The 27,662-nt window shown below is 39.2% G+C and overlaps 1 protein-coding gene across 1 annotated transcript in view; it reads left to right on the top strand.

Annotated features, from left to right (window-relative positions):
• Positions 1-27,662, top strand: part of IGF2BP3 (insulin like growth factor 2 mRNA binding protein 3) — a gene marked incomplete at its 3' end in the record, with an annotated part of 144,972 nt that overhangs the window by 85,029 nt on the left and 32,281 nt on the right. The window contains exons 4-5 of the mRNA XM_081243701.1: positions 23,846-23,897; positions 23,994-24,057. Of these exons, the coding sequence (XP_081099827.1) occupies positions 23,846-23,897; positions 23,994-24,057 (116 nt within the window). The remainder of the gene's footprint in view (positions 1-23,845; positions 23,898-23,993; positions 24,058-27,662) is intronic.

The raw sequence follows: 27,662 nt of genomic DNA on the forward strand, positions 1-27,662 counted from the left end.
TAAGAAACTGCCAAACTGTTTTCCAAAGTGTTGTATTATTATATGTTGCCACCAGCAGGTTTGAGAGGTCCAGTCCTAACGTGTGCAATTCAGTGGTTTTTAGTATATTCACTGAGTTTTGGGACATCACCACTGTGTAATATTAGAATATATATATATATTTTTAACATCTTTATTGGAGTATAATTGCTTTACAATGGTGTGTTAGTTTCTGCTTTATAATAAAGTGAATCAGCTATACATATACATATATCCCCATATCTCCTCCCTCTTTCGTCTCCCTCCCACCCTCCCTATCCCACCCCTAGAATATTTTCATTACTCCAAAAAGCGACCAGTTAATACTCACTTCTCACTTTCCCTTCACACTAGCCCCTGACAACCACTAATCTATTGTGTCTTTATAGATTTGCCTATTCTAGACATTTCATATAAATGGAATCGTACAGTAAGTGACTTTTTTGACTAGCTTCTTTCACTTAGTGTGTTTCCAAGGTTCTTCCATGTTGCAGTGTGTATTAGTGCTTCGTTTCTTTTTTCTTCTTTTTTTAATAAACTGTTTTAGAATAGTTGTAGATTTATAAAAAAAAATTGAAAAGCGAGTACAGAGTTCCCATATACCCCACAGCCAGTCTCCTCCCCTGTTATTAACAACTTTCATTCGTATGGTGCATTTATCACAGTTAATGAACCAACATTGTTGGGTCCTAGTTGATAATGAACCAGCATTGTTGGGTCCTAGTTGATAATAAACTAAAGCTCATACTTTTTAGATTTCCTTCGTTCTTAGCCAACGTCCTTTATCTGTTCTTGGATCCCATCCAGGATACTGCATTACATGTAGTTATCATGCCTCTTTAGTTCCTCCTTACTTTAAGTTTTAGTTTCTGAGGCTCTTGTTTTTGATGACCTTGACAGTTCCGAGGAGTATTGATCATGTATTTTGTAGACTGTCCCTTAGTTGGGACATGTCTGAAGTTTTTCTCGTGATTAGACTGGATTTATGGGTTTGGGGAGGAAGACCAGAGAGATAAGATGCCATTCCTATAACATCATATTGAACGAGTACATACCATCAACATGACACCACTGTTGATGTTGACCTTGATGAAATAGTGTATGTTCGATTGCTCCACCATAAAGCTACGCCCCACCCCAAATGGCTTTGCATACTGTAGTCCTTGGAAAGAAGTCAGTGTGCATAGCCCACACGGGGGGAGCAGGAACTTATGCTCTGCTTCCCTGAGAGTGGAGTTTCGACATCAGTTATTTGGAATTCTTCTCCATGGACATTTATCTACTCTCCCCCATTCATTTATTCAGTCATTTGTACTGATGGATATTTATTTTGTACCTTGGATTATAATCCAATGTTTTGCTTTATTGTTCTAGCTTTGGTTGTTGGGAACTTTCAGTTGACTCCTGTGTCCCTATGGTACCTACACTCACCATGGTGTGTGTGTGGTAGGTTTTTTGTTTGTTTTGTTTTTTTAAGCACTTCCTTACTTTTTGGCACTAGAAGATATTCCACAATTCCATAATTCTTTCCACAGTCCTAGAATCAACCATTTCTCTAAGGAGGCTTGGCTCCTTTTATTTGAGAATGGTATTAGAAACCAAGATCTGGGCAGAAGGTATGACCATTGCTACTGGGATGCTTATTGCTTTCATGTTCTTTCAGCTGTCACAGTAAAGAAATATGTGTGTATATACTAACCTGTGTATATATATGTCTATAAATATATCTGTATGTAACTATCTGTGTTAAGCTAAATATTACTGATACTTGATTCCTTTTAATTGCTAAATATTCCATTGTGTTGCTGTATCGCATTTTGTTTATCGATTCATCAATTGATGGACATTTGGATGGTTTCCACTTCTTGAATATACAAATAATGTTGCTATTGAACAAGTTTTTGTGTGAGCATATAGTCTCAGTTCTCTTGATATAGACCTAGTAGAATAATTATTGATAGAGTTGCTGAGTAATATGGCAACACTATATTTAATATTTTAAGGAGCTGCTAAACTGTTTTCCAAAGTGACTGGGCCATTTTACATTGCCCCTAGCAATGAAGGTGGGTTACAATTTCTCCATATCCTTGCCAACAGTTATTTTCTTTTTATTTTAGCCATCCTAGAGGGTATGAAGGGGTACGTCATTATAGTTTTGATATGCATTTCGCTAATTGAACATTTTTTTCATGTGTGTATTTGCTATTCATAGATCCTTTTTTGTGACGTGCCTTGTTTAAATCTTTTTTTTGAATTTTTGTATTTTACGTATTTTTTCTACAGCAGGTTCTTATTAGTCATCAATTTTATACACATCAGTGTATACATGTCAATCCCAATCTCCCAATTCATCCCACCCCTGCCCCCCACTCCCCCTGGCTTTCCCCCCTTGGTGTCCATACGTTTGTTCTCTACATCTGTGTCTCAATTTCTGCCCTGCAAACTAGTACATCTGTACCATTTTTCTAGGTTCCACATATATGCCTTAATATATGATATTTGTTTTTCTCTTTCTGACTTCCTTCACTGTGTATGACAGTCTCTAGATCCATCCACGTCTCTACAAATGACCCAATTTTGGCTGAGTAATATTCCATTGTATATATGTACCACATCTTTATCCATTCGTCTGTCGATGGGCAGTTAGGTTGCTTCCACAACCTGGCTATTGTAAATAGTGCTGCAGTGAACATTGGGGTGCATGTGTCTTTTTGAATTATGGTTTTCTCTGGGTACATGCCCAGTAGTGGGATTGCTGGGTCATATGGTAATTCTATTTTTAGTTTTTTAAGGAACCTCCATACTGTTCTCCATAGTGGTTGTATCAATTTACATTCCCACCAACAGTGCAGGGGAGGGTTCACTTTTCTCCCCACCCTCTCCAGCATTTGTTGTTTGTAGGTTTTCTGATGCCCATTCTAACTGGTGTGAGGTGATACCTCATTGTAGTTTTGATTTGCATTTCTCTAATAATTAGTGATGTTGAACAGCTTTTCATGTGCTTCTTGGCCATCTGTATGTCTTCTTTGGAGAAATGTCTACTTAGGTCTTCTGCCCCTTTTTGGATTGGGTTGTGTGTATTTTTAATATTGAGCTGCATGAGCTGTTTATATATTTTGGAGATTAATCCTTTCTCCGTTGATTCGTTTGCAAATATTTTCTCCCATTCTGAGGGTTGTCTTTTCATCTTGTTTATAGTTTCCTTTGCTGTGCAAAAGCTTTTAAGTTTCATTAGGTCCCATTTGTTTATTTTTGTTTTTATTTCCATTACTCCAGGAGGTGGGTCAAGAAAGATCTTGCTGTGATTTATGTCAGAGTGTTCTTCCTATGTTTTCCTCTAAGAGTTCTATAGTGTCTGGTCTTACATTTAGGTCTCTAATCCATTTTGAGTTTATTTTTGTGTATGATGTTAGGGAGTGTTCCAATTTTATTCTTTTACATGTAGCTGTCCAGTTTTCCCAGCACCACTCACTGAAGAGACTGTCTTTTCTCCATTGTGTATCCTTGCCTCCTTTGTCATAGATTAGTTGACCATAGGTGTGTGGGTTTATCTCTGGGCTTTCTATCTTGTTCCATTGATCTAAATTTCTGTTTTTGTGCCAGTACCATATTGTCTTGATTACTGTAGCTTTGTAGTATAGTCTGAAGTCAGGGAGTCTGATTCCTCCAGCTCCGTTTTTTTCCCTCAAGACTGCTTTGGCTATTCGGAGTCTTTTGTGTCTCCATACAAATTTTAAGATTTCTTCTTCTAGTTCTCTAAAAAATGCCATTGGTAATTTGATAGGGATTGCATTGAATCTGTAGATTGCTTTGGGTAGTATATTCATTTTCACAATATTGATTCTTCCAATCCAAGAACATGGAATATCTCTCCGTCTGTTGGTATCATCTTTAATTTCTTTCATTAGTGTCATTTAGTTTTCTGCATACAGGTCTTTTGTCTCCCTAGTTAGGTTTATTCCTAGGTATTTTATTCTTTTTGTTGCAATTGTAAATAGGAGTTTTCCTTAATTTCTCTTTCAGATTTTTCGTCATTAGTGTATAGGGATGCAAGAGATTTCTGTGCATTAATTTTGTATCCTGCTGCTTTACCAAGTTCATTGATTAGCTCTAGTAGCTTTCTGGTGGCATCTTTAGGATTCTCTATGTATAGTATCATGTCATCTGCAAACAGTGACAGTTTTACTTCTTCTTTTCCAATTCGTATTCTTTTATTTCTTTTTCTTCTCTGATTGCCATGGCTAAGACTTCAAAACTATGTTGAATAATAGTGGTGAGAGTGGACATCCTTGTCTCGTTCCTGATCTTAGAGGAAATGCTTTCAGCTTTTCACCATTGAGAATGATATTTGCTGTGGGTTTGTCATATATGGCCTTTATTATGTTGAGGTAGGTTCCCTCTATGCCCACTTTTCTGGAGAGTTTTTATCATAAATGGGTGTTGAATTTTGTCAAAAGCTTTTTCTGCATCTATTGAGATGATCATATGGTTTTTATTCTTCAGTTTGTTAATATGTTGTATCACATTGGTTGATTTGCATATATTGAAGAATCCTTGCATCCCTGGGATAAATCCCACTTGATCATGGTGTATGATCCTTTTAATGTGTTGTTGGATCCTGTTTGCTAGTATTTTGTTGAAGATTTTTGCATCTATATTCATCAGTGATATTGGTCTGTAATTTTCCTTTTTTGTAGTATCTTTGTCTGGTTTTGGTATCAGGGTGATGGTGGCCTCATAGAATGAGTTTGGGAGTATTCCTTCCTCTACAATTTTTTGGAAGAGTTTGAGAAGGATGGGTGTTAGGTCTCCTCTGAATGTTTGATAGAATTCACCTGTGAAGCCATGTGGCCCTGGACTTTTGTTTGTTGGAAGATTTTTAATCACAGTTTCAATTTCATTACTTGTGATTGATCTGTTCATATTTTCTGTTTCTTCCTGGTTCACTGTTGGAAGGTTATACCTTTCTAAGAATTTGTCCATTTCTTCCAGGTTGTCCAATTTATTGGCATAGAGTTGATTGTAGTAGTCTCTCAGGATGGTTTGTATTTCTGTGGTGTCTGTTGTAACTTTTCCTTTTTCATTTCTAATTTTATTGATTTGAGTCCTCTTTCTCTTTCTTTTTTTGATGAGTCTGGCTAATGGTTTATCAATTTTGTTTATCTTCTCAAAGAACCAGCTTTTAGTTTTATTGATCTTTGCTATGTTTTCTTTGTTTCTATTTCATTTATTTCTGCTCTGATCTTTATGATTTCTTTCCTTCTGCTAACTTTGGGTTTTGTTTGTTCTTGTTTCTCTAGTTCTTTTAGGTGTAAGGTTGTTTATTTGAGATTTTTCTTGTTTCTTTTTTTTTTGCGTTACGTGGGCCTCTCACAACTGTGGCCTCTCCCGCCGCGGAGCACAGGCTCTGGACGCGCAGGCTCAGCGGCCCTGGCTCACAGGCCCGCCGCTCCGTGGCATGTGGGATCCTCCTGGCCCAGGGCACGAACCTGTGTCCCCCACATTGGCAGGCGGACTCTCAACCACTGCACCACCAGGGAGGCCCCCTCTTGTTTCTTGAGGTAGGATTGTATTGCTATAAACTTCCCTCTTAGAACTGCTTTTGCCGCCTCCCATAGGTTTTGGATAATCGTGTTTTCATTGTCATTTGTCTCTAGGTATTTTTTGATTTCCTCTTTGATTTCTTCAGTGATCTTTTGGTTATTTAGTAACGTATTGTTTAGCCTACACTGTGTTTGTGTTTTTAAGGTTTTTTTCCCTGTAATTGATTTCTAATCTCATAGCGTTGTGGTCAGAAAAGATGCTTGATATGATTTCAATTTTCTTAAATTTACTGAGGCTTGATTTGTGACCCAAGATGTGATCTGTCCTGGAGAATGTTCCGTGCGCGCTTGAGAAGAAAGTGTAGTCTGCTGTTTTTGGATGGAATGTCCTATAAATATCAATTAAATCTATCTGATCTATTGTGTCATTTATAGCTTGTGTTTCCTTATTAATTTTCTGTTTTGATGATCTGTCCATTGGTGTAAGTGAGTTGTTGAAGTCCCCCACTGTTATTGTGTTACTGTCGATTTCCTCTTTTATAGCTGTTAGCAGTTGCCTTATGTATTGAGGTGCTCCTATGTTGGGTGCATATATATTTGTAATTGTTATATCTTCTTCTTGGATTGATCCCTTGATCATTATGCAGTGTCCTTCCTTGTCTCTTGTAACATTCTTTATTTTAAAGTCTATTTTATCTGATATGAGTATTGCTATTCCAGCTTTCTTTTGATTTCCAATATCTTTTTCCATCCCTTCACTTTCAGACTGCATGTGTCCCTAGGTCTGAAGTGGGTCTCTTGTAGACAGCATATATATGGGTCTTGTTTTTGTATCCATTCAGCAAGCCTGTGTCTTTTGGTTGGAGCATTTAATCCATTCACGTTTAAGGTAATTATCGATATGTATGTTCCTATGACCATTTTCTTAATTGTTTTGGGTTTGTTTTTGTAGGTCCTTTTCTTCTTTTGTGTTTCCCACTTAGAGAAGTTCCTTTAGCATTTGTTGTAGAGCTGGTTTGGTGGTGCTGAATTCTCTTAGCTTTTGCTTGTCTGTAAAGCTTTTGATTTCTCCATCGAATCTGAATGAGATCCTTCCTGGGTAGAGTAATCTTGGTTGTACATTCTCCCGTTTCATTACTTTAAGTATATCATGCCACTCCCTTCTGGCTTGTAGAGTTTCTGCTGAGAAATCAGCTGTTAACCTTATGGGAGTTCCCTTGTATGTTATTTGTTGTTTTTCCCTCGCTGCTTTCAGTTATTTTTCTTTGTCTTTAATTTTTGCCCATTTGATTACTGTGTGTCTCGGCGCATTTCTCCTTGGGTTTATCCTCTATGGGACTCTCTGCACTTCCTGGACTTGGGTGGATATTTCCTTTCCCACGTTAGGGAAGTTTTCTACTATAATCTCTTCAAATATTTTCTCGGGTCCTTTCTGTCTCTCTTCTCCTTCTGGGATCCCTATGATGCGAATGTTGTTGCATTTAATGTTGTCCCAGAGGTCTCTTAGGCTGTCTTCATTTCTTTTCATTCTTTTTTCTTTATTCTCTTCTGCAGCAGTGAATTCCATCATTCTGTCTTCCAGGTCACTTATCTGTTCTTCTACCTCAGTTATTCTGCTATTGATTCCTTCTGGTGTAGTTTTAATTTCAGTTATTGTATTGTTCATTTCTGTTTGTTTGTTCTTTAATTCTTCTAGATCTTTGTTAAACATTTCTTGCATCTTCTCCATCTTTGCCTCTATTCTTTTTCCGGGGTCCTGGATCATCTTCACTGTCATTATTCTGAATTCTTTTTCTGGAAGGTTGCCTATCTCCACTTCATTTAATTGTTTTTCTGGGGTTTTATCTTGTTCCTTCATCTGGTACATAGCCCTCTGCCTTTTCATCTTGTCTCTCTTTCTGTGAATGTGGTTTTTGTTCCACAGGCTGCAGGATTGTAGTTCTTCTTGCTTCTGCTGTCTGCCCTCTGGTGGATGAGGCTATCTAAGAGGCTTGTGCAAGTTTCCTGATGGGAGGGAGTGGTGGTGGGTAGAGCTGGGTGTTGCTCTGGTGGGCAGAGCTTAGTACAGCTTTAATCTACTTGTCTGCTGATGCGTGGGGCTGCGTTCCCTCCTTGTTGGTTGTTTGGCCTGTGGGGACCCAACACTGGAGCCTACCTGGGCTCTTTGGTGGGGCTAATGGTGGACTCTGGGAAGGCTCACGCCAAGGAGTACTTCCCAGAGCTTCTGCTGCCAGTGTCCTTGTCCTCACAGTGAGACAGAGCCACCCCCCACCTCTGCAGGAGACCCTCCAACACTAGCAGGTAGGTCTGGTTCAGTCTGTATGGGGTCACTGCTCCTTCCCCTAGGTCCTGATGCTCTCACTACTTTGTGTGTGCCCTCCAAGAGTAGAGTTTGTGTTTCCCCCAGTCCTGTTGAAGTCCTGCAATCAAATCCCAGTAGCCTTCAAAGTCTGATTCTCTAGGAATTCCTCCTCCTGTTGCCGGATCCCCAGGTTGGGAAGCCTGATGTGAGCCTCAAAACCTTCCCTCCAGTGGGTGGACTTCTGTGGTATAAGTGTTCTCCAATTTGTGAGTCACCCACCCAGCAGTTATGGGATTTGATTTTTTTGTGATTGCACCCCTCCTACCATCTCATTGTGGCTTCTCCTTTGTCTTTGGATGTGGGGTATCTTTTTTGGTGAGTTCCAGTGTTTTCCTGTCGATAACTCTTCAACAGTTAGTTGTGATTCTAGTGTTCTCCTAAATCTTTTGAACATTTAAAAATTTTTCATTGAGTTTTGAGATTTCTGATTTATATTCTGATAAAAGCTTTTTACCAGATATTTGCTTTGCTTCCAATCTCTAGTTTGTCTTCTTGTTTTCTAAAGTGTCTTTCAAGGACTGTTGGTAGTAATTCTTATTATTGTATTGATTTGTATGAACTGTATGCTCATTCTTTAGCCATATTAGATCTTTTAACTTCAAACATGTTGCATATTTTTAAAGCTTTCTAAAGTGGATAGTTGAAAGCATATACAAATGTAAAGAGAATAGTATAATAAACTACCCCGTGGACCCATTACCTAACTTCAACAATTATCAGTTTATGGCCAATCTCATTTCGTCCCCCGTCAGATAATTTTGAATAAATCTTAATAAATAATTTTACTGATAATTATTTCAGCGTGTATTTCTAAAAGATAAGGACTTAAGAAAATAAAACCACTATCATCACACAAATTGTTATTATAAAATGTGAAGTGTGTTCAGATATTTTAGTTGCCCCACATATTTAAAAAATCATTTATTTTCATCAAGATCCAAATAGGTGCATACTTTGCAGTTGGTTGATTTTTCCCTTAAGCCTCTTAATCTTTGCATACCCAGTCCTTTTTCTTTCTTGTTTGCTTGCAATTTGTTGAAGAAACTGGATTTTTTGGTCCTGTCTTGTCTACATTAGCTGATTTCATCCTTGTTTTGTACTTTTCTCAGTCCTCTAAATCCTGTGAATTGGTAGTTAGATCTAGAGCAGTGATCTTAATCTTGGCTGCATGTTAGAATTAATTGGGCATTTTTATGAAACATGGTAATGTTCAGGCTATATTCCAGACTAACTAAATCAGATCTCCAGGGTATTAGGGCCCAGGCACCAGTATTTTAGGCTTCTCAGGTAATTTTGCTGTGCTGTCAAGGTTGAGAACCACAAAAGGCTTGATCACATTCAAATTCCCTTTCTTCCTCCCTCTCTTCCTCCTCCTTTCTCTTTAAGGAAGAACCCTTCATACGTGGTGGTACAGACTTCTGTCAGGAAGCACATGTTTGGTTTTCTCTTTCTGTGATATAGTAGCCCTAGATTTTGAGAAATTCATTATTTCATGAAAGGAGGCAAAATGGTGATTTTCTGATTCTATTATTTATTAATTGAGCCACTTTTATGAAGAGAAACTTCTTCAGATGTACTGTGTAGTCCAGTTCTTACAAAACTGGCACGATAAATATTTGATTATAGCTGTCAGTATTTATCAGCTGTCAGCTCTCCAGGGGTAAGTGATACTTTTCTTTAAATACTTTGAGTTTATAACACTTTCTGTTTCAGTCCATTTTTTTGTTAGCTTTACTATGGTCAAATTGTTCCATTTTTAGCCAGTGGGAGCTCTTTCAAGTTGGCTCCTGGGTGCTGGAGCCAACCTGGTAAATACACCTGTCATCTTTGGTAATAAAGCAAGGAAGTTGGCATATAAATGACACCATGAACTAAAAGTTTTTCTTATTTTTGTAAAGAAAATACATGCTGCTTATATAAAGAGCCAAACAAAAAGTCAAAATTTCTATTGGCTAGGGGATTTATTTCAGAACTTTCTGAACATCCTTTAGTTTTTGGCTATACACGTGTGGGTTACACAAAAACAGCATGACACAATCGGTGCTGTTTTGCAAGCTAGTCGTTATTACCTACCAGGTATGCTATAGAGAATCATTCATGGCCATTCTTTTTTAATGTCTGTATAATTGGTAAAGACTTATTTATCTTATGTTGTTTGTATAGATTGTTTCCAGTTCCTTATTATTATAAATACCTCCCCCCATTGTTCTACAGTTTTGTTGAACTATAGTCCACATATCAAATAATTCATCTATTTGAAGTATACAAGTCAATGTTTTTTGGTATATTCAGGTATGTACAACTATCACCACACTTAATTTTAGAATATTTTCATCACCCCAAAAACAAATCCTGTATCCTTTAGCTATCACCCCCTGTCTTCCCATCCCTCTTAGCCCTAAGTAATGTCTAAACTTTCTGTCTCTGTAGATCTGCCTGTTCTGGACAGTTTATAAAATGTAATCATTGTAGTCTTTGTGTCTGGTTTCTTTTAGTTAGCAAAATGTTTTCAAGGCTTCTTCGGCTTGTAGTATGCATCAATACTTCATTCCTTTTTATTGCTGAATAATATTCCATTGTATGGATATACCACATTTTGTTTATTCATTCATCTGTTGATGGATATTTGGGATTGTACTTTTTTGGCTATTGTGAGTGTTACTGCTATGAACATTTATGTACAGTTTTTTGGTGTGTGAACATAATGTTTTCATTTCTCTTGGGTATATACCTAGTAGTGGAATTGGTGAGACCGATGGTAACTCTGTTTAAGGTTTTGAGGAACTGCCAAACATTTTTCCAGAGTGGCTGTACCATTTTACACTTCTTACCAGTAGTATGTAAGACTTCTGGTTTTGCCACACCTTTTGTCGACACTTGCTATTATCTAACTTTTTGATAATAGCCACACTAGTGGGTGTAAAGTGATATTTCATTGTGGTTTTGGTTTGTATTTCCCTGACGACTAATGATGGATGTCAAGTGGCTTTGCATGTGATTTTGGGCCATTTGCATATCTTCTTTGGAGAAATGTCTAATCAGATCCTCTGCCTTTTTTTTTTTTTTTGCGGTACGCGGACATCTCACTGCCGTGGCCTCTGCCGTTGCGGAGCGCAGGCTCCGGACGCGCAGGCTCAGTGGCCATGGCTCACGGGCCCAGCCGCTCTGCGGCATGTGGGATCTTCCCGGACCAGGGCATGAACCCATGTCCCCTGCATCGGCAGGCGGACTCTCAACCACTGTGCCACCAGGGAAGCCCCTCTGCCAATTTTAAAATTGTGTTATTTGTCTTTATTATTGAGTTTTAAGAGTTCATTACATATTCTAGATACAAGTTCCTTATCAGATAAATGATTTGCATGGTAGCCTGCATGTAAACATGTAAATCCATCAGGTCACCTGTCCTAGTTTTTCTCCCAACTTCTCAGTATTCATTGTATGTAGGTAATAATTATTAAAGATTTATTTATCAAAATGATCAGTGCACTTAGAGTGTTTTTGCACGTGTCTTTGCTTAAGGAAAATTAGTGAATTTGTTACAGGGTTCTGGTATTTTTATCTTTTTTTATTTTTTATTTTTGTTTGCATTGGGTCTTGGTTGCTGCACGCAGGCTCCCTCTAGTTGTGGCGAGCGGGGGCTACTCTTTGTTGTGGTGCACAGGTTTCTCATTGCGGTGGCTTCTCTTGTTGTGGAGCATGGGCTGTAGGCATGTGGGCTTCAGTAGTTGTGGCTCACGGGCTCTAGAGCGCAGGCTCAGCAGTTGTGGTGCATGAGCTTAGTTGCTCCACGGCATGTGGGATCTTCCCGGAGCAGGGCTTGAACCCATGTTCCCTGCATTGGCAGGCAGATTCTTAACCACTGTGCCACCAGGGAGCTCCCTTGATCTTTATATTTATCTGAGGTATCACTAATGAGTAGGGCCTTTTCATTTCACAGTAGAGGTTATAATAGAACAATTGTATAGAATGTGGTGGGAGGATAATTACTGAGATGACAGATGATGCACTGGTTGTGATATGAGTGAATTTGAATTTATGCTAAACTTTTGGTCATGATTTAAATTCTGACATACAGTGCGTGATTTTTTTTTTAATTTTAGAAAAACTGCTCGAAAAACTAAAATTTTTTTTTGGTCTGTAGAGTATAAAAAAATGAGAGAACATTTTTCTTAGAGCATAGTTGAAATACTGGGAAACTTAATCTTGGAAAAAATAAATCTGTTGAGATACAGTTTTATTTTACTCAGAAAGTCTTCCCTGTTCTCCGAAATTCAGAGAAGCAGCTTTTCTGTAAACCTGTCTTTGGTGTATTCAGAGATAATGACCTGGGTAGTGTCTGTTACATACTGAAGTTTTAATGAATGGCACAAATATTATACCTTTGCCCAAGGATTGTTAAAATTGTTGAGAAGTACTGATACTTTGAATTGGACTTAAAATCTCAGGCATGACTTCAATGAGTATGAAGAACTTTGATATTTTCTCTACTTATATATTAGCATATACAAGTAGGGAGTATATAATGAATCCCCCTGTGCCTGTCCGCCAGCTTCTACATTTATCAATTTTCTTCCCTTCATGTTACTGTGAAGAGCTTTTGAAGAAGCATTTTCCATTCAAGATGGTGGCCTTCTGAGAAATGGATGGTGTGGTGTAATGAGCACTGGCTTTAGAGTTGTGGAGAATTCCAAATCCTGACTCCACATGTCCTTGCTCTCTGACTGGGCATGTGGCCTTTCCTCTTAGAATCTCAGTTTTTGAATCTTGAAAACAGGGTTGTTATCTACTTTTGACGGTTGTCTGGATGATTAAATGTGCTAATGTTATGTGAAGAACTGAAAGAATATTTGAAGGTTAGTTATTGTGTGTACATAGAGCTGCCAGTAACATGGGTTCTCTGTTGCCGTGTTGGATTTCCAAAGTTTGTAATTGTGTGCTAAGTCGTAGTCAAGATAGAGCACTGAGGTAGAGTCTAATTCCAACGTGGACAGATAAACAGTCTATTATAGTAAAGACAAGACCCAGAGTTAAGTACAAGGTGTTTACTGTGGAGGATGGGGAGTGTATTTGTTTCATGAAGCTGCCGTATTGAATTCCCACAAACTGGGAGGATTAAAACAACAGAAATGTGATCTCTCACAATTCTGGAGAGTAGCAGTCTGAAATCAAGGTGCTGGCGAACCTCTCTCCTAGCGCCTGGTGGTTGCCAGCAATCGTGGGTATTCCTTGGCTTGTAGTTGCATCATTCCAGTCTCTACCTAGGTGGTCATGTGGTGCTCCCCCTATGTGTCTGTGTGTCCAGTTTTTCCTCTTATTAAAAGGATGCCAGCCATTGGATTAGAGCCCATTCACAGGTACTGGTGAACATGAATTTTTAAAGGACACTCTTCAACCCAGTACAGGGGTTTAACCAAGACTGGGAGTGATCAGGGATTGCATTCTAGAGGATAACAAGAACCAAAATGCCATTTTAAAGATGGTTATTAAGGAATTAGTTGGGATTAGATGAGAGATGAGGTTGGAGAGCAATACGTGATAATGGGTTTTTTTGGGTTTTTTAAAATAAATTTATTTATTTTATTTATTTATTATTTTTGGCTGTGTTGTGTCTCCGTTGCTGCACGTGGGCTTTCTCCAGTTGCAGCGAGCAGGGGCTACTCTCCGCTGCAGTGTGCGGGCCTCCCACCGTGGTGGCCTCTCCCGTTGCGGAGCACGGGCTCCAGGCATGCGGGCCTCTATAGTTGTGGCGCACGGGCTTCAGTAGTTGTGGCGTGCAGGCTCCAGAGCGCAGGCTCAGCAGTTGTGGCGCATGGGCCCAGTTGTTCCGCGACATGTGGGATCCTCCCGGACCAGGGCTCGAACCCATGTCCTCTGCATTGGCAGGCGGATTCTTAACCACTGTGCCACCAGGGAAGCCCCGTGATAATGTTTTGAACCATATTAAATTGCCTGGATTTTTTTCCCCTAAGAGACATGGGGAAGTTCAAGGGTTTTAAATTTAAAATTCACATAGTGTAGTGGCTATGCTTCTTGTATTCATGTCTGAGTATGAATTTTGAAATAGCTTTTCTGTATTTGAGGAAATCACCAGGTTATGAATCTTCCAACCCATCTTAGAAATTGCTGCTCGAATTTTTAGCACCCCCTGCTACTAGGATGTGGAGAGTGGACCATGGTTTTGCTTCTGAAATACACCCATATAAGATTTCGATTCATTGAGCAATAACAAAGACGCGGAGTTGCCATGTGGACAGCAAGTACGTGGAGGTATGTTTTGAAGCGACCAAGTAGAAGCTGCAGAGTATACAGTTTCCAAACCAAGTATGTGCTGGGAGTGGTGAATTGTAGACAGGACTCTGGGAATCTCTGCAGTAGAAAAAGGAAGCAGGGAGGAGTAGTTTGAAGATCAGAAAATTGAGGATCCCCTCCCCGCCCCACCCCCCCGCCCCGGACCCCCAAGATCTTTTAAAACCCCGAGGTATACTTGGTTGGTGACTAAATAGAGCCTCTAAGAGGTGAGCTTGCTATTTTATAGACTTGATTTCCTGGAAAGTTTGCAGTTTGCTCAGTTGTCTTCCTCTAAGTATAACTTCTCCTTATTTATTGATGGACCTTTGTTACTTATGAAAACCTTTACAATTACTTGAGCATGTCTACTTCCAGTCCCAGTTTATCAGTAATAGGTGCTATTCCAAGTTGGTGCTCAGATCTTTTCTGAACAGCATGAAGCAGGATCATGTTACAGTCTGAGGCATGGGATCTGGATGAAAAGCTTGTGCAGTAGAATTTGGTGCCAAAAGCAATACTCACGGGCTTAATTAGCAGTTTTTAAATATAGCAAATACATGGCTGGGCTCCAAGTAAAGCCTTGATTTTGAACACACACTACCAGATACTGAGAGCAATGGGTGTGAGGACACCCTGGTGGATCCCCCTGCCCCACCTGACCAATGCATTTCAGAGTGGAGAAATGTCGAGGACATTTGTATGGGCTGCTTTTGTCACTAGTTTGACAACACTCTGATGACTTGTCCACACCACTGTTCAAAAGCAACCAAACTTATGACATGCATGTCTGTCACTGGAAACACGTAGCAGTGGAGGGAAGGGATTCCACTTGACTTTGGTCCCCAGGCCATTCTCTTCTAGCACCCTGACCTTGTCTTAGCACTGCTGGGTCAGGGCTGCTACAGTGGGCTGGTGTGGTTAGAATCTTTCCTTCCTCTGCCCAGTCCCCAAATCGTTCATGCGTTTGGCTTTGCCATTTGTTCAATTGAACCAAAAATATGTTCCATTTTGAAGATAGTTATTAAGGAATTAACCAATTTTTGGTTTAATTGTTACTCCAGCACTGTCCAGTGAGAGCCTTAAGAATAGGAGAGGGGAACACTCATTTCTTTTATTTATTTTTTTGGCCGTACCACGCAGCATGCGGGATCTTAGTTCCTCAACCAAGGATCAAACCGTGCCCCCTGCAGTGGAAGCGTGGAGTCCCAACTGCTGGACCACCAGGGAATTCCCAACACTCATTTCTTGGCATTACCTTTTTGGAAAACAATGTAAAGACCAATATAATCCAATTTAATGATCTCATTTTTTTTTCCTGATTGCAAAATTACATGGTCATTGTAGAAAATTTAGAAAGTCACAAGGAAAGAAGAAAAAACCTTTCTCCCAACGGTTACACTGTAATGTTAGACTCTCAGTTCAGTCTAGTATGATAGGCGCTTTTCTACAAGGTTGGCTCATGTCTAAGTTTATATCCTGTCATGTCTTAAACATTTTCTTCTTTATTGGAAGTTTGAGCTATAATTGACATACCATAAAATTCACCTCTTTGAAGCACACAGTTCAGTGGTTTTTAGTGCATTCACAAGGTTAGGAGTCACCACTAATTCTGGAACACTTGTATTATCCCAAAGAGTAAACTCACAGCATTAACAGTTACTGCCCTTCCCCGCTTCCACCCTCATCCCAGCCGCTGGCAACCATTAATCTTCCTGTCTCTATGGATTCACCTATTGTGGATATTTCATGTAAATGAAATTATACAATACGTGGCCTCCTTCACTTAGCATAATATTCTCAAGGTGCATCTATGTTGTAGTATGTACTTCATTTCTTTTTATGGCTTGATAATATTCCAGTGTATGAGTGTACCACGTATTGTTTACCCATTCATCAGTTCCAGGTATTTTATTATAAGGCCCCTTGGAGCCCGGTAGAATAACTGCTGCACATCTGAAGGACTAGTTCTTACGGGCAAATATTTTTATCAGTGTTCAGTTTGGAACCAGCCCCTTTCTTTATTTTTCTTCTCCAGACACTGTTGTCTTTTCTTGTTAACTAAGCTTTAATGGGGGCAGTGGGATTGGCCTGCTACCACTTTTGGAAGCCACTACAGTTTTGGATATTTTTCACCTCATTTAGATAAGTCACTTCTCTTTTTTCCCCCCACAGGGATTCTGAAAAGTTTTAGTTTACTCATCCCCACGAAATAAGAAAAAAAAATTTTTTTTCTTTTTCTTTAAACGTAAAATACACCATGTACTGTATTCCTACAGGAGAGGCCTTCCATTTTGAACAGACAAAATAGGAACCTAATTCTCTGCTTACAGTTTTACATTCTTGTTGCTTGGAAAATTTTTCTACTGGCTGGTTTCTCGTTTCATATACCCCAAACCTGGTTTCTCCTCCACTTACTACATAGGTCTAAGGAAGGGGGCTGTAGGTGCGTTTGTGATCCACATGATCCACACCCTCTAGCCCTGCACACTTTGGGTCAGATGTCTGGTGAGGTGGCATAGGGTGGTAGGAGTTTTTCTGGAAGCTAGCAATTTTAATTTAACCATAAGCTATATGATTGTGAATCTTAGGCTGTTCTGTTAGTCTCAAACTCAGTGTCTGTCCAGCCAGCTCCCTCTAACTGGATCCCCCAAGTGCTTGCTTCTATTCCAGCACACTCCACGAGGGGATATGTGACGGAGGTGAATTCCAGGTGGAAATAGACAGTGGTCTGTTGTGTTTATTTTAATCACCATATATATTCCTTTTGCAAGTTTAAGAAAAATTAACTGTATGATCTATTGCCAGGGTCCTTCCTAGGGCCTAGAGGGCGTTCATGCAAGCAAGCACTTGGAAGCTTAAGGAAATTACTGGGAAATTGGACTTCTGATACTTATCTTAATGAGGATGGAGGCAGAGATTGAGAGAAAGAGAAGATATGGGCAACTTTTTATTCCAGCGTGCTATTTTTACCTTGGGTTGAAAAAGATAGATAAGTCACTTCTTAATTAGTGCCTTTACCCAGAGTTGGAATCATCCTCAGGCTTTTGAACCCGTGTCTTCCCCCTTTCCTCTAGTAATTTGTAGCTGTTGGAAGTGGTAACCCCTGCCACATTTTATTTATCCACTTGGATTGCTTCTACCTTTTGGTGATTGTGAATAATGTTGCTATGAACATAGGTGTACAAATATATCTGAGTCCCTGCTTGCAGTTCTTCTGGGTAGGTACCCAGAAGTGGAATTGTTGGATCATATGGTAATTCTATTTATTATTATTATTTTTTGAGGAACTGCCATACTGTTTTCCATAGAGGCTGCACTATTTTACATTCCTCCCAGCAATGTATGAAAGTTCTAATTTTTCTACATCCTTGCCAAGACATTATATTTTCATTGTTGTTTTTTTAATTATAGCCATTCTAGTGGGTATGAAGTGGTATCTTATTGTGATTTTGATTTTCATTTCCTTAATGACTTATGGTTTTAAGCATCTTTTCTTTCTTTTTTTTTAAAATTAATTAATTTATTTTTGGCTGCGTTGGGTCTTTGTTGCTGCGCGCGGGCTTTCTCTAGTTGTGGCGAGCAGGGGCTACTCTTCGTTGCCGTGCGCGGGCTTCTCATGGCGGTGGCTTCTCTTGTTATGGAGCACGGGCTCTAGACGCGCGGGCTTCAGTAGTTGTGGCGTGCGGGTTCCAGAGCACAGGCTCAGTAGTTGTGGCGCATGAGCTTAGTTGCTCTGTGGCATGTGGGATCTTCCTGGACCAGGGCTCAAACCCATGTCCTCTGCATTGGCAGGCGGATTCTTAACCACTGCGCCACCAGGGAAGTCCCTAAGCATTTTTTCATGTGACACACATACTTCTAAAAATGTGGAGAACCCACCAAACTGACAGTGGTTTCTTTTAGCACTTGGTGGAGTAACTGGTTGGGAAGTTATTACCTAGTCAAAAAGGACCCTAACTCTGCGTTATTTAGAGTGTTTTGGTTTTTTTTAACCAGTATTTCTGTTAGTAAGATATAGAACAAGTTAATGCTGGTTAATATCTTCATCTGATTGAGGAACATAAAAATAAACTGTTGAGCACTTGGAACATGGGTGGGGAAGTTTATTGACCCTGGGAGTTGATAAAGTTCTTTGCGTACCAAAGGATGATTTTGCTCTTGCAGCAAAGTAAGGGTTAAATTGCTTTCAGTCTGTACCATTATATTTTATTCTAATTGTGTGGGGGAAGTGCGGTAGCTTACTTGACCAAGTGGTTAAGAGTGTGAGCTCCGGAATCTGACAGCTGGGGTTTAAATCATTTCTCCATCACTTAACTATCTATCCAAGTTGAAATACTGTTTAACTTCTCCATGTCATAACTTACCCATCTATAAAATAGGATGTTACTTCATGGGATTTGTGTGGATTAACTGAGTTAAAACAGATTAAACATTTGGGACAGTGCTGCTACTAGAAAGCACTCAAATGTTATCACTCATAATTTATTACTAAAAAAGGCCAGTATTGTTGGAGAGGAGTGCCATTAGATGATGGGCAGGTCACAGGGGGCCTTCAGGGCACTCATTAGGGACTTTGCTTTTTGGTTTTTTTTTTGGCCGCGCCATGTGGCATGTGGGATCCTAGTTCCCCGACCAGGGATCGAACCTGCAGGGATGTTAACCACTGGACCACCAGGGAGGTCGTCTTTAGGGACTTTGGATCCTATCCCAAATACAAAGAGAAGTTCTTAGAGTTTACAGTAGGGTATGAGTTGATTAGCTCAGCTTTTAAAAATCCGTCTAGCCCAATACTATGCAATAGAAAGCTAATTCAGGCTTTCTGTTGGATAATTTAAAATTTTCTAGAAGCCATGTTAAAAAAGCAAGAGAGAAAACAAGTGAAAATTAATTTGGATAGTATTTTATTTAATGCAGTATATCTAAGATATTACAATTTTAATGTGTGATCAATATTTTTAAAATTGAGATTTTATATTTTTTGTACTAAGTATTCAAAGTCTGCAGTTTGTTTTACACTTAAGCACATCTCAGTTGTGGATTAGCCACATTTAAAGTGCATAATAGCCACATGTAGCCAGTGGCTGTGACCCTGGACGATGCCGGTCTGTTGTGAGAACAATTAGAAACAAAATGAATATGGGAGACAACTTAGGAGCACGTTGCCATAGTCCAGAGAGAGATGCTGGAGGCTTGGTCTAGGGTGGTGGCAGAAGAGAAAGCAGCTGGGAGGCCCGGAGCAATAGGTAGGACGTAGAATATGTAGGTGGACTTTTATTGATGAGCTTGAGGGAGATGCAGGTGCAGTTAACAAGGTTGAATGCAACGTTCCTGGTGTACATAACTGTACATGGTCTTAGAGTAAAACACAGTAGCAGAGGAGAAAGAGACTCACTATTGGGCTTGGGCACAGGTGTCAGGTCTCAAGCATTGCCTGAATAGGGTCCCTTCTGGTGTTCATCTTTCTCTGTGACTTTGAGGTCTGTGTGAGTGGATGGTAGCTTGGACTGTTCTCTCTCTTGGTCGCTCTGATCACATGATTTTATGGAATCCTAAATTATAGTCTCCCCATGTTAGAGGATGTAACTTGTGAAAGTTGAGGATGACTAGAAAGTTGTGAGGTCTGGAAAGTCTGTGTGTTACACTGGAGGCTGAGATTCCCTGGGTGGTTTTTTTTTTTTCTCTTTTTCTTTTTTTTGGTCGTGCTGTGCGGCTTGTGGGATTTTGGTTCCCCAACCAGGGACTGAACCCAGGCCCCGGCAGTGAAAGTGTGGAGTCCTAATCACTGGACTGCCAGGGAATTCCCTCCCTCTGGGTTTTATCGGTGATGAAGATGATGTGCAACATGGCTTGTGAGGTTGTCAGGGATCTGGTGTGTGTATGTTGACCTCCTTGAGTTGAAAGTCCTTTTCAGAGGGAATGGTTTGAATGTTATCCAATTATAATGGTAACATTGTATAAAAATCTACATTAAGGCAGGTATTTCTAAAAACTGCCTTGTATTTGAAATTTGTACCATTATTTATTAGAAATGCTGTTGGGATGTGCAATATAGAACTGTTCTTTTTTTATTAATGTAGCTGGTCTTCTATAGATAGGTGTAAAAGAACAAAGTTCCCGGGATGATTTTATCCGTATCTGGCAACACCTGGTTCCTGTTTCTGTATAATGTGTTGAGCTGTATTTGAAGGAAGCTCCCTTCATCTCCGATGGCTTTTCTCCTGCTCCTGCTGAAATGAGGAATAGGCAGAATGACTTCTTTCTTGTAACCCCTCCTCAAAGTCTGAGTCTGGTTTTGGTGTTCAGGAGGTCATTGGTCTGTGTGTATCTGTGTGCGTGCGCGTGAGTGAAAGGTGTGCTGGGGCAAGAGAGTGTTAAATATCCTGCTTTTAATTTTAATTTTACTGGTTTTTAGAATGCTTGTGATTTTCCACGTCTACATCTTTTTTATATGAATTTGTGATAAATTCCTACTTGTTTATGTCGCTATGGACTTTTTATTGTTATTTTTATTTTTTTTGCGGTACGTGGGCCTCTCACTGTTGTGGCCTCTCCCGTTGTGGAGCACAGGCTCTGGATGCACAGGCTCAGCGGCCATGGCTCACGGGCCCAGCCGCTCCACGGCATGTGGGATCTTCCCGGACCGGGGCATGAACCCGTGTCCCCTGCATCGGCAGGCAGACTCTCAACCACTGCGCCACCAGGGAAGCCCACTATGGACTTTTAAATGAACCTGGAATTTGTTTCCTTTGCTCTTAGGACCAGAACTATTCTGTGGCTTCTTTTTAACCCCTCTCTTACCTTTTTTTGTTCCTCAGTGTTTAGCTCTCAGGTCACTAAGACATGGTCCCTTCCCTTACGAAGTTTAGAAGCGAGTGCAGCCCTGTGTGGAGAAGCCACACTGAAGGGGGCGCCTGGACTGTAATGACCAACACTGTCCCGTCATCTTCAACACATGTGTCCAATAAGGAGGATTGGAGCCTATGATCATACACATATAAATTATCTGGAGTATGGAAGCCAGTATAACTGTGAACAATAAGTTACTTGTGACACACCTGACAAATAATCACATCACTGTGGTTAATAATCACCAGTCTAGTGGGAGAATAAAGATCGGTGAAGAGATTATAAAATGACATTGCTTTCATCTTGAGGATTAGGTCAGCTAAGGTGCTGTGGAAATGGGGATGCTAATTTACATACAGTAAAATTACCATTTTTAGTGTATAGGACTGTAGTTTCTAATTTCTAGAGATTTTACACATGGGACAGTTGACAACCAATAACATTTATTATTACTTAGAATGTTTAACTCTTACAAGCAATTTTGTTTTGAACATACTAAACTTTATTTATAATATATGCAGTGAAAAATTTGATGGACATTTCCTCAGTTTTTTTCAAGTTAAAAATTTACTTGTATTAATTGTGTCTGTGTGTATATATATATTCACATATAAATATATGTGTCTATTTGTGTGTATACATATATCAATGTATATATAATTCATATATCACTTTGCCAGTGGGCCTTCTGGAGGCATTAGTTTCATTAGCATTATTGTAGGTTTAGTCAACATTGTTTATGAATCATGGGTATTTAACTTTTGTAGTGTTTTCTCTGTAGTAGTAAAAGTTAATGTAGTGTAAGGTAAGCTACGTGGAGACTAACCTATTTAGTGAACCAATTGCTTTTAGGAAGAATTAAGAATGATGTTTATTTAAATTAACATCTATTAAATTGGCACTTACCCCATACTTCCTACATGCCTCCTCCACCACCTCTAGCTGCCTCCGTACCCCTGCCCCTCAAGGTACCCAGATTTCATAAAGCTCTACTATTGGAGTGGCTTTCATTTAAAAGCTAAATTTTAAATGGTAGATGTACCTTTTCTGCTGCTTTAATTATTTAAATTGGAATGAATACATTGTTAGAATTTTTAAATTTACACAAAAAACATTTATTGGTATTAAGATTTTTTTTTTTAGTTTTAAAAATATAAGTAGATTGCTGTTTAAATTTTTTTTAAGGCACTACATGTTACGTACTATCTATTGCATGGCATTGTGAAAGGTTTCCTATTTTTTGGCCTTTATAAATTAGGTCTCTTAATAACATTACATGCACGGCAGACTTACCTCTAAAACAGGTGAGCACTGTTATAAAGAGTACTGTTCCTAATAAGCTATACTAGTATTTCCTCCTGAGAATGTTTCACTTCATTTTTGAACTATTTGAATGTCTTTTTCTGCCTGTATATTTTAGGTGCTGGGGCTAGTACAGTGAACAAAAACTTGCTGTTTATGCTGAGCATGCATTCTAATGGTTGAGACAGACAAATGAAATTTTATGTAGTCAGTTAAGTGTTCTGAATTAAAAGTAAAAAATTAAGCTTTATGATTTAAGCAGTAGCTGTAATTTGAGACAAGGATCAGTGTGCTTCTAGACCTCACCCACAGGAAATTCCCTATGTCAGAACTTACCTATGAAAATACTAACCATTCCATTCACAAATAGGTGTTAACCTTATTTTAAATGGAAAAAAAATAAATAAAAAGTTCATCTCCAGACAAACCTTGCTATAGATTTCAGTCTGGACTCAGCAGACAAAATAAAAGCCTGAAAGTTACCACATAGGATAAGCATTGCTTTAGAAGAATTTGCTTAAAGTTTAGTAGGAAATTACCATAAAAACTTATTTAGTGAGTTTCTTAATGGTTTATTGTGTCCTGGGGGCCAGAAAACATTCTCAAGGGACTGTCCTTCAAATTTTGCAATTAAATTGATGAGTAAATGGTTCACTATAAATTAATAGAAGTTTATTTTGTTTTACTTTTCAAGAAAAACCTACAGTTCTTGGAAGCGAATGATCGTTGAATTTGGTTTATACGGATGAGATGTACACCTGCAGTTTATACTATAATAAAATTCAGTTGCTGTTTTAACAGGCTTTCATTAGAATAACATGCATGTGCAGTAATGCAGCTACGGGAACGATAGACAGTTTCCAACTGTACTTTTTCCAACTCAGTGTAGGCTTAGAAGACTGACAGCACAGACTCACTTCTTTTTATACTTTCTACTGTCCCAAGAATTGATAAACCACTTAGATTAGTCTTTAGTTCAAGACTCCAGGCAGAATATCTTTCTTCATTTTGCTAGCCTGCCTTGAGAGTAGTCTGTTCTGATACATCTGTTCCAGCTGTAAAAGGAAGTTCTTTGAAAAGGAATATCTTAAAGATAAAACTTAACGTGGGCCCTTGTCTTGTGACTTGCTATACAAGGAGGAAGTGTGATGATGTGTTGGTGGTGTGTGTATGGGAATTACATGCTTCTTTGTCCTCCAGCCTCAGGGACCAGCAGCTGTAGCTTTGAATATTTTGCTGAGCCCCTGTACTTCTTGGTTAAATCAGCTCGAAGTCAGGGGCCTCGGGAGAGGCAGAAGAGAAAAACCCACCGTATGCTCCCTATGGGGCCCTTCCCTCACTTCTGTAGGCCCAAACCCCAGTTATTTTTTTTTGGGCGGGGGACTCATTTCCATCACAATTACTTTGTGATTTTAAAACCTATTCCTGCCCTTGTTAATAACGTGGGAAATTGAAAATTTGTAATTTTCTCTCCCCCTCCTGATAGGTGCTGGATAGTTTACTAGTCCAGTATGGAGTGGTGGAAAGCTGTGAGCAAGGTACATGTCTTCTCAATTGCTTTCAAATTTGTAAAAGGAAGAAAGAAGAAAGAAAACTAACCTTTTTTTTCCTCTTCATTTTTTTTCTTCCTCTAGTGAACACTGACTCGGAAACTGCAGTCGTTAATGTAACCTATTCCAGTAAGGAGCAAGCTAGACAGTAAGCAGTTTGAAACTTTTAATCTCTGTGTATGACTAGGTTAAATATAGTACTTATATTTTGGGCTGGTGGGTAGCAGACATAAACTTTATTTTGCAAAGTTTGACCTTGCAATTCTTTTTAAGTTTGAATGTCTAATAAGAACCTACATTGGTTAAAGTTTTTATTACATTTTCAGTATATCTTTAATGCCAAGAATATAGTGATACAGTATGAAGCTGAATTGCATCCTGTTTGCAAAAAGCTCTGGGTCTGGGTATCATTGCTAAATTACATTAAAGACTTTTTTCCTTATTATTGGTTATGATAACATACATTGTTGCTGTTTTGCCCAAAGCTGGTAAGTTTATCATGGGTTAAACTAACAATAGTGTTAAATGTTAAGTTTTCTTGTTCGCTGATTTTTCTGATTACTGTTGTCATTTAGGAGTGTGCAGAAGTGGGGGTTAATGTAATTTGGTGGAAGAAAATATATTCCGACGCAATAGGCAAAGTTTCACAGATCAAAAAAATCTTCCCTAGGAAAAGATAATTCTGTAGGCTTGGGAATAATCTAATGAACTGATTGACCACTAGTGAGAGGAAATGAGGATCCCACAAATACTGCTTTTGACTGATATGCTCAGAACACAGACATGGAGGGATGGCATGCAAGGTGCCCAGCAGTGCTGAGTGTCAGCAGACCATGGGAATTTTGACCACCGCCAGCTAAGGTGCAGACAGGAACAGACTGTGCTGTGTGGGAAAAGAAGGACCATGCTGGCTGACCCTGAGCCCTAAAGGGGAAGGGCAAAACCAGCAGCAAGAGTGGGAATAGAGCCAGGTTACCAAAGGCAGTACCCACGCATGGAGGGACTATGAAAAGAAAGATGGGGGTGGGAAAGAGATGGAAATTTGCATAACACAAGTGGAACTTTATTTTTTAAATTGGTAATATTCACATGGTTCAGAATTTTAAAGGTCTAAAGATGTATGTAGTGCAAATCTTCCTCCCAGCGTTGTTCCCCACCTACCTTGTTCCCTTCCTTGTAGATAACCATATGGAAGAACAGTACGTGTGTGTATTCTTCCTCCTTTTTACCCAGATGATACCATAACATTTGAGTGTTTGATACATGTAAATATATCTCTTACAGTTGCATAGAATTTGATTGTATGGATATGGAATGACTTATTCCCAAATTGGATTTTTATTAGTTCTCTTGCAGTTATGAACAGTGATGTATTGAATCCCTTTTGCAGTCATTTTGCAAGTGTGCGAGTATAGCCATAGGTTAAATTCCTAGAAGTAGATTTGCTGAGTCAAGATGGATGTGCATCTTAAAAATGTTGTTGGATATTGATGAGTTATCCTTCCTAAAGCTTGAACTCGTTTAAATTCCCGTCAGCACTGTGAGAGAGTCCATTTCTCCTTAACTCTCCCTAACACAGGGCTTTATCAAACTTTGCCTATCAAGTGGGTGAGAAGTAGTATCTAATTATGTTAATTTCACTTTTCTTTCTCAGGAGCAAGACTCGAGATTCACTTTTAATATTTTAATATGAGACTCTTAATATATTTTTTTAAATTTTAAAAAATTGAAGTATAGTTGATTTACAATGTTGTACTACCTCTGCTGTACAGCAGTGACTCAGTTTTACATATATCTACATTCTTTTTTTAATATTCTTTTCCATTATGGTTTATCCCAGGAGATTGGATATAGTTCCCTGTGCTATACAGTAGGACCTTGTTGTTTATCCATTCTAAATGTAATAGCTTACATCTACCAACCCCAAATTCCCAGTTCATCCCTCTCCCTCCCCCCGACCCCCCTTGGCAACCACAAGTCTGATCTCCATGTCTGTGGAGGCTCTTAATATATCTTAAAATACTCATTTTTTCCTTCTGTTTATATCATTCATTTATTTTAAAAATGTTAACAGTTTATGTGAGGACATTATAGAAGTTGTGGTATATGTTGTAAAACAAACTGATTTCTTACAAACTTTATTCTTCAATCATGATATAAGAGGAATAACAAGAAAAGTTCACATTTTTTACCCGAAGTAGATTGGGGGTAAAAGTGAGCAGTGAGAACACAGGGGCTCCATTCATTTACATGTGTTAGTCTTTACAAAGACTGTAATAAATATTACTTGGTAGAGCCAACTCTCTGTTAGATGGGAGATAAGGGACAGCATGATAAACCCAAGGATATTTGGAGATTGTCAGAGGCCTGTCCCAGGTGTGTTATTTGACAGTTTATGTGAGGCTAGCTGGGTAGAGGGGAGGTGTCTCATTTAGCAGTTACACAGCTGTACGGGAGAGTGCATGTTGGAGACATACCTACATAGCTTTGCAGATGTTTGGAGTGAGCCTTCGTGCGGACTGGCTGACATTTAGCACCCACAACCCCCTGTAAAAATTCCGAAGCATTAAGAGTACAGGCATGGGAAGGGCAGACTGCTAGCCAAGGCAGAAAGACTGCTGAAGGTACTCTCAGCATGACAGCAAGCTGAATGTGGAGACATTTTAATTCTAAAAGCACTTCGCAGTGATTGTTAGAGCTTGTCAGGATCCTGTTGATCACAAGGAGGGATGAAAAGACTGTTAGGAGTTTGTAGTTTAGGCAGTTCTATAATCTAAACAAATAAACTGGGCATTTCAGTGAATGAAAAATCATCATGTCCTTCATTCTAGTAGTCAACCCATTAACATTTATTGAGTACCAATTATTGACCAAAAGTTGCCAGTGAATAAAGGCAAAGTCTCTGTCCTCAAGGATGTGCCTTCCAGTGCTGGAAAAGTATTTGGAGAGGGATTACCTGATTTAGTTCCTGTCCAAGTTGAGTTTCCTTCTAGGAATACTGGGTTTTCTCCCTCTCAAGAATTCCAAAGATCAAAGAGAATTATTAGAAAATAAGTGAGTATTCAGAGAAAGTTAATAGATTTAAAGAATGGACAGATCAATTTTGATTACAATGTTATGAAAACTATTAGTTTTCTAGTACGTTTTTTAAAAAGATGTGAAGTGCATTCTCATTCTTTGAGGAGAACTAATTTTATTTGAGAAGCATTCGATGTAGTGGAGAAAGCATGGACCCTGAAGTCAGGCAGCTCTGACTGTAATCTTGACCTCTCTGAGCTTCAGTTTTTCAGCTACAAGATGAGGGCTGACAAGAAACTAATATATTCATGCATATATGCTCATATTTATAGACAGTGGTCTAATCAAATATAAATTTGATAATTTACAGTAAATAATAATTTACTGTAAATAATTCTTGTTCAACCCACTGCTTCTGGGCACCTGAAGAACAGCTAGATTTGGCTTGAGCTGGGGATGGCCGGTCCGTCCAGGCCTTGCTCTGCTGAACCCTGAGAGCTTGTTCTCTGAGCTCCAGCAAGACTGTGGCCTGAACTAACCTGGCATGGTTTCTTCTTGCCTTTTCCATTGCAGCTATCCAGAGCTCACTTCTTCAGGTGTTAAGGGCTGAGGTGACATTCTCAGCTGACTTCTTTTTTTCTGTAGCATCTGTTACGTGGCCATCTCTGTAACTGGGATGTGCTTGTGCAGGAGTGAGTAGAGTGTGGACATTAAGAGGATACATTCCAGAGTCCA

This window comes from Mesoplodon bidens (genome assembly GCF_964165515.1).
Source record: "Mesoplodon bidens genome assembly, chromosome: 9".
Classification (NCBI taxonomy): domain Eukaryota; kingdom Metazoa; phylum Chordata; class Mammalia; order Artiodactyla; family Ziphiidae; genus Mesoplodon; species Mesoplodon bidens.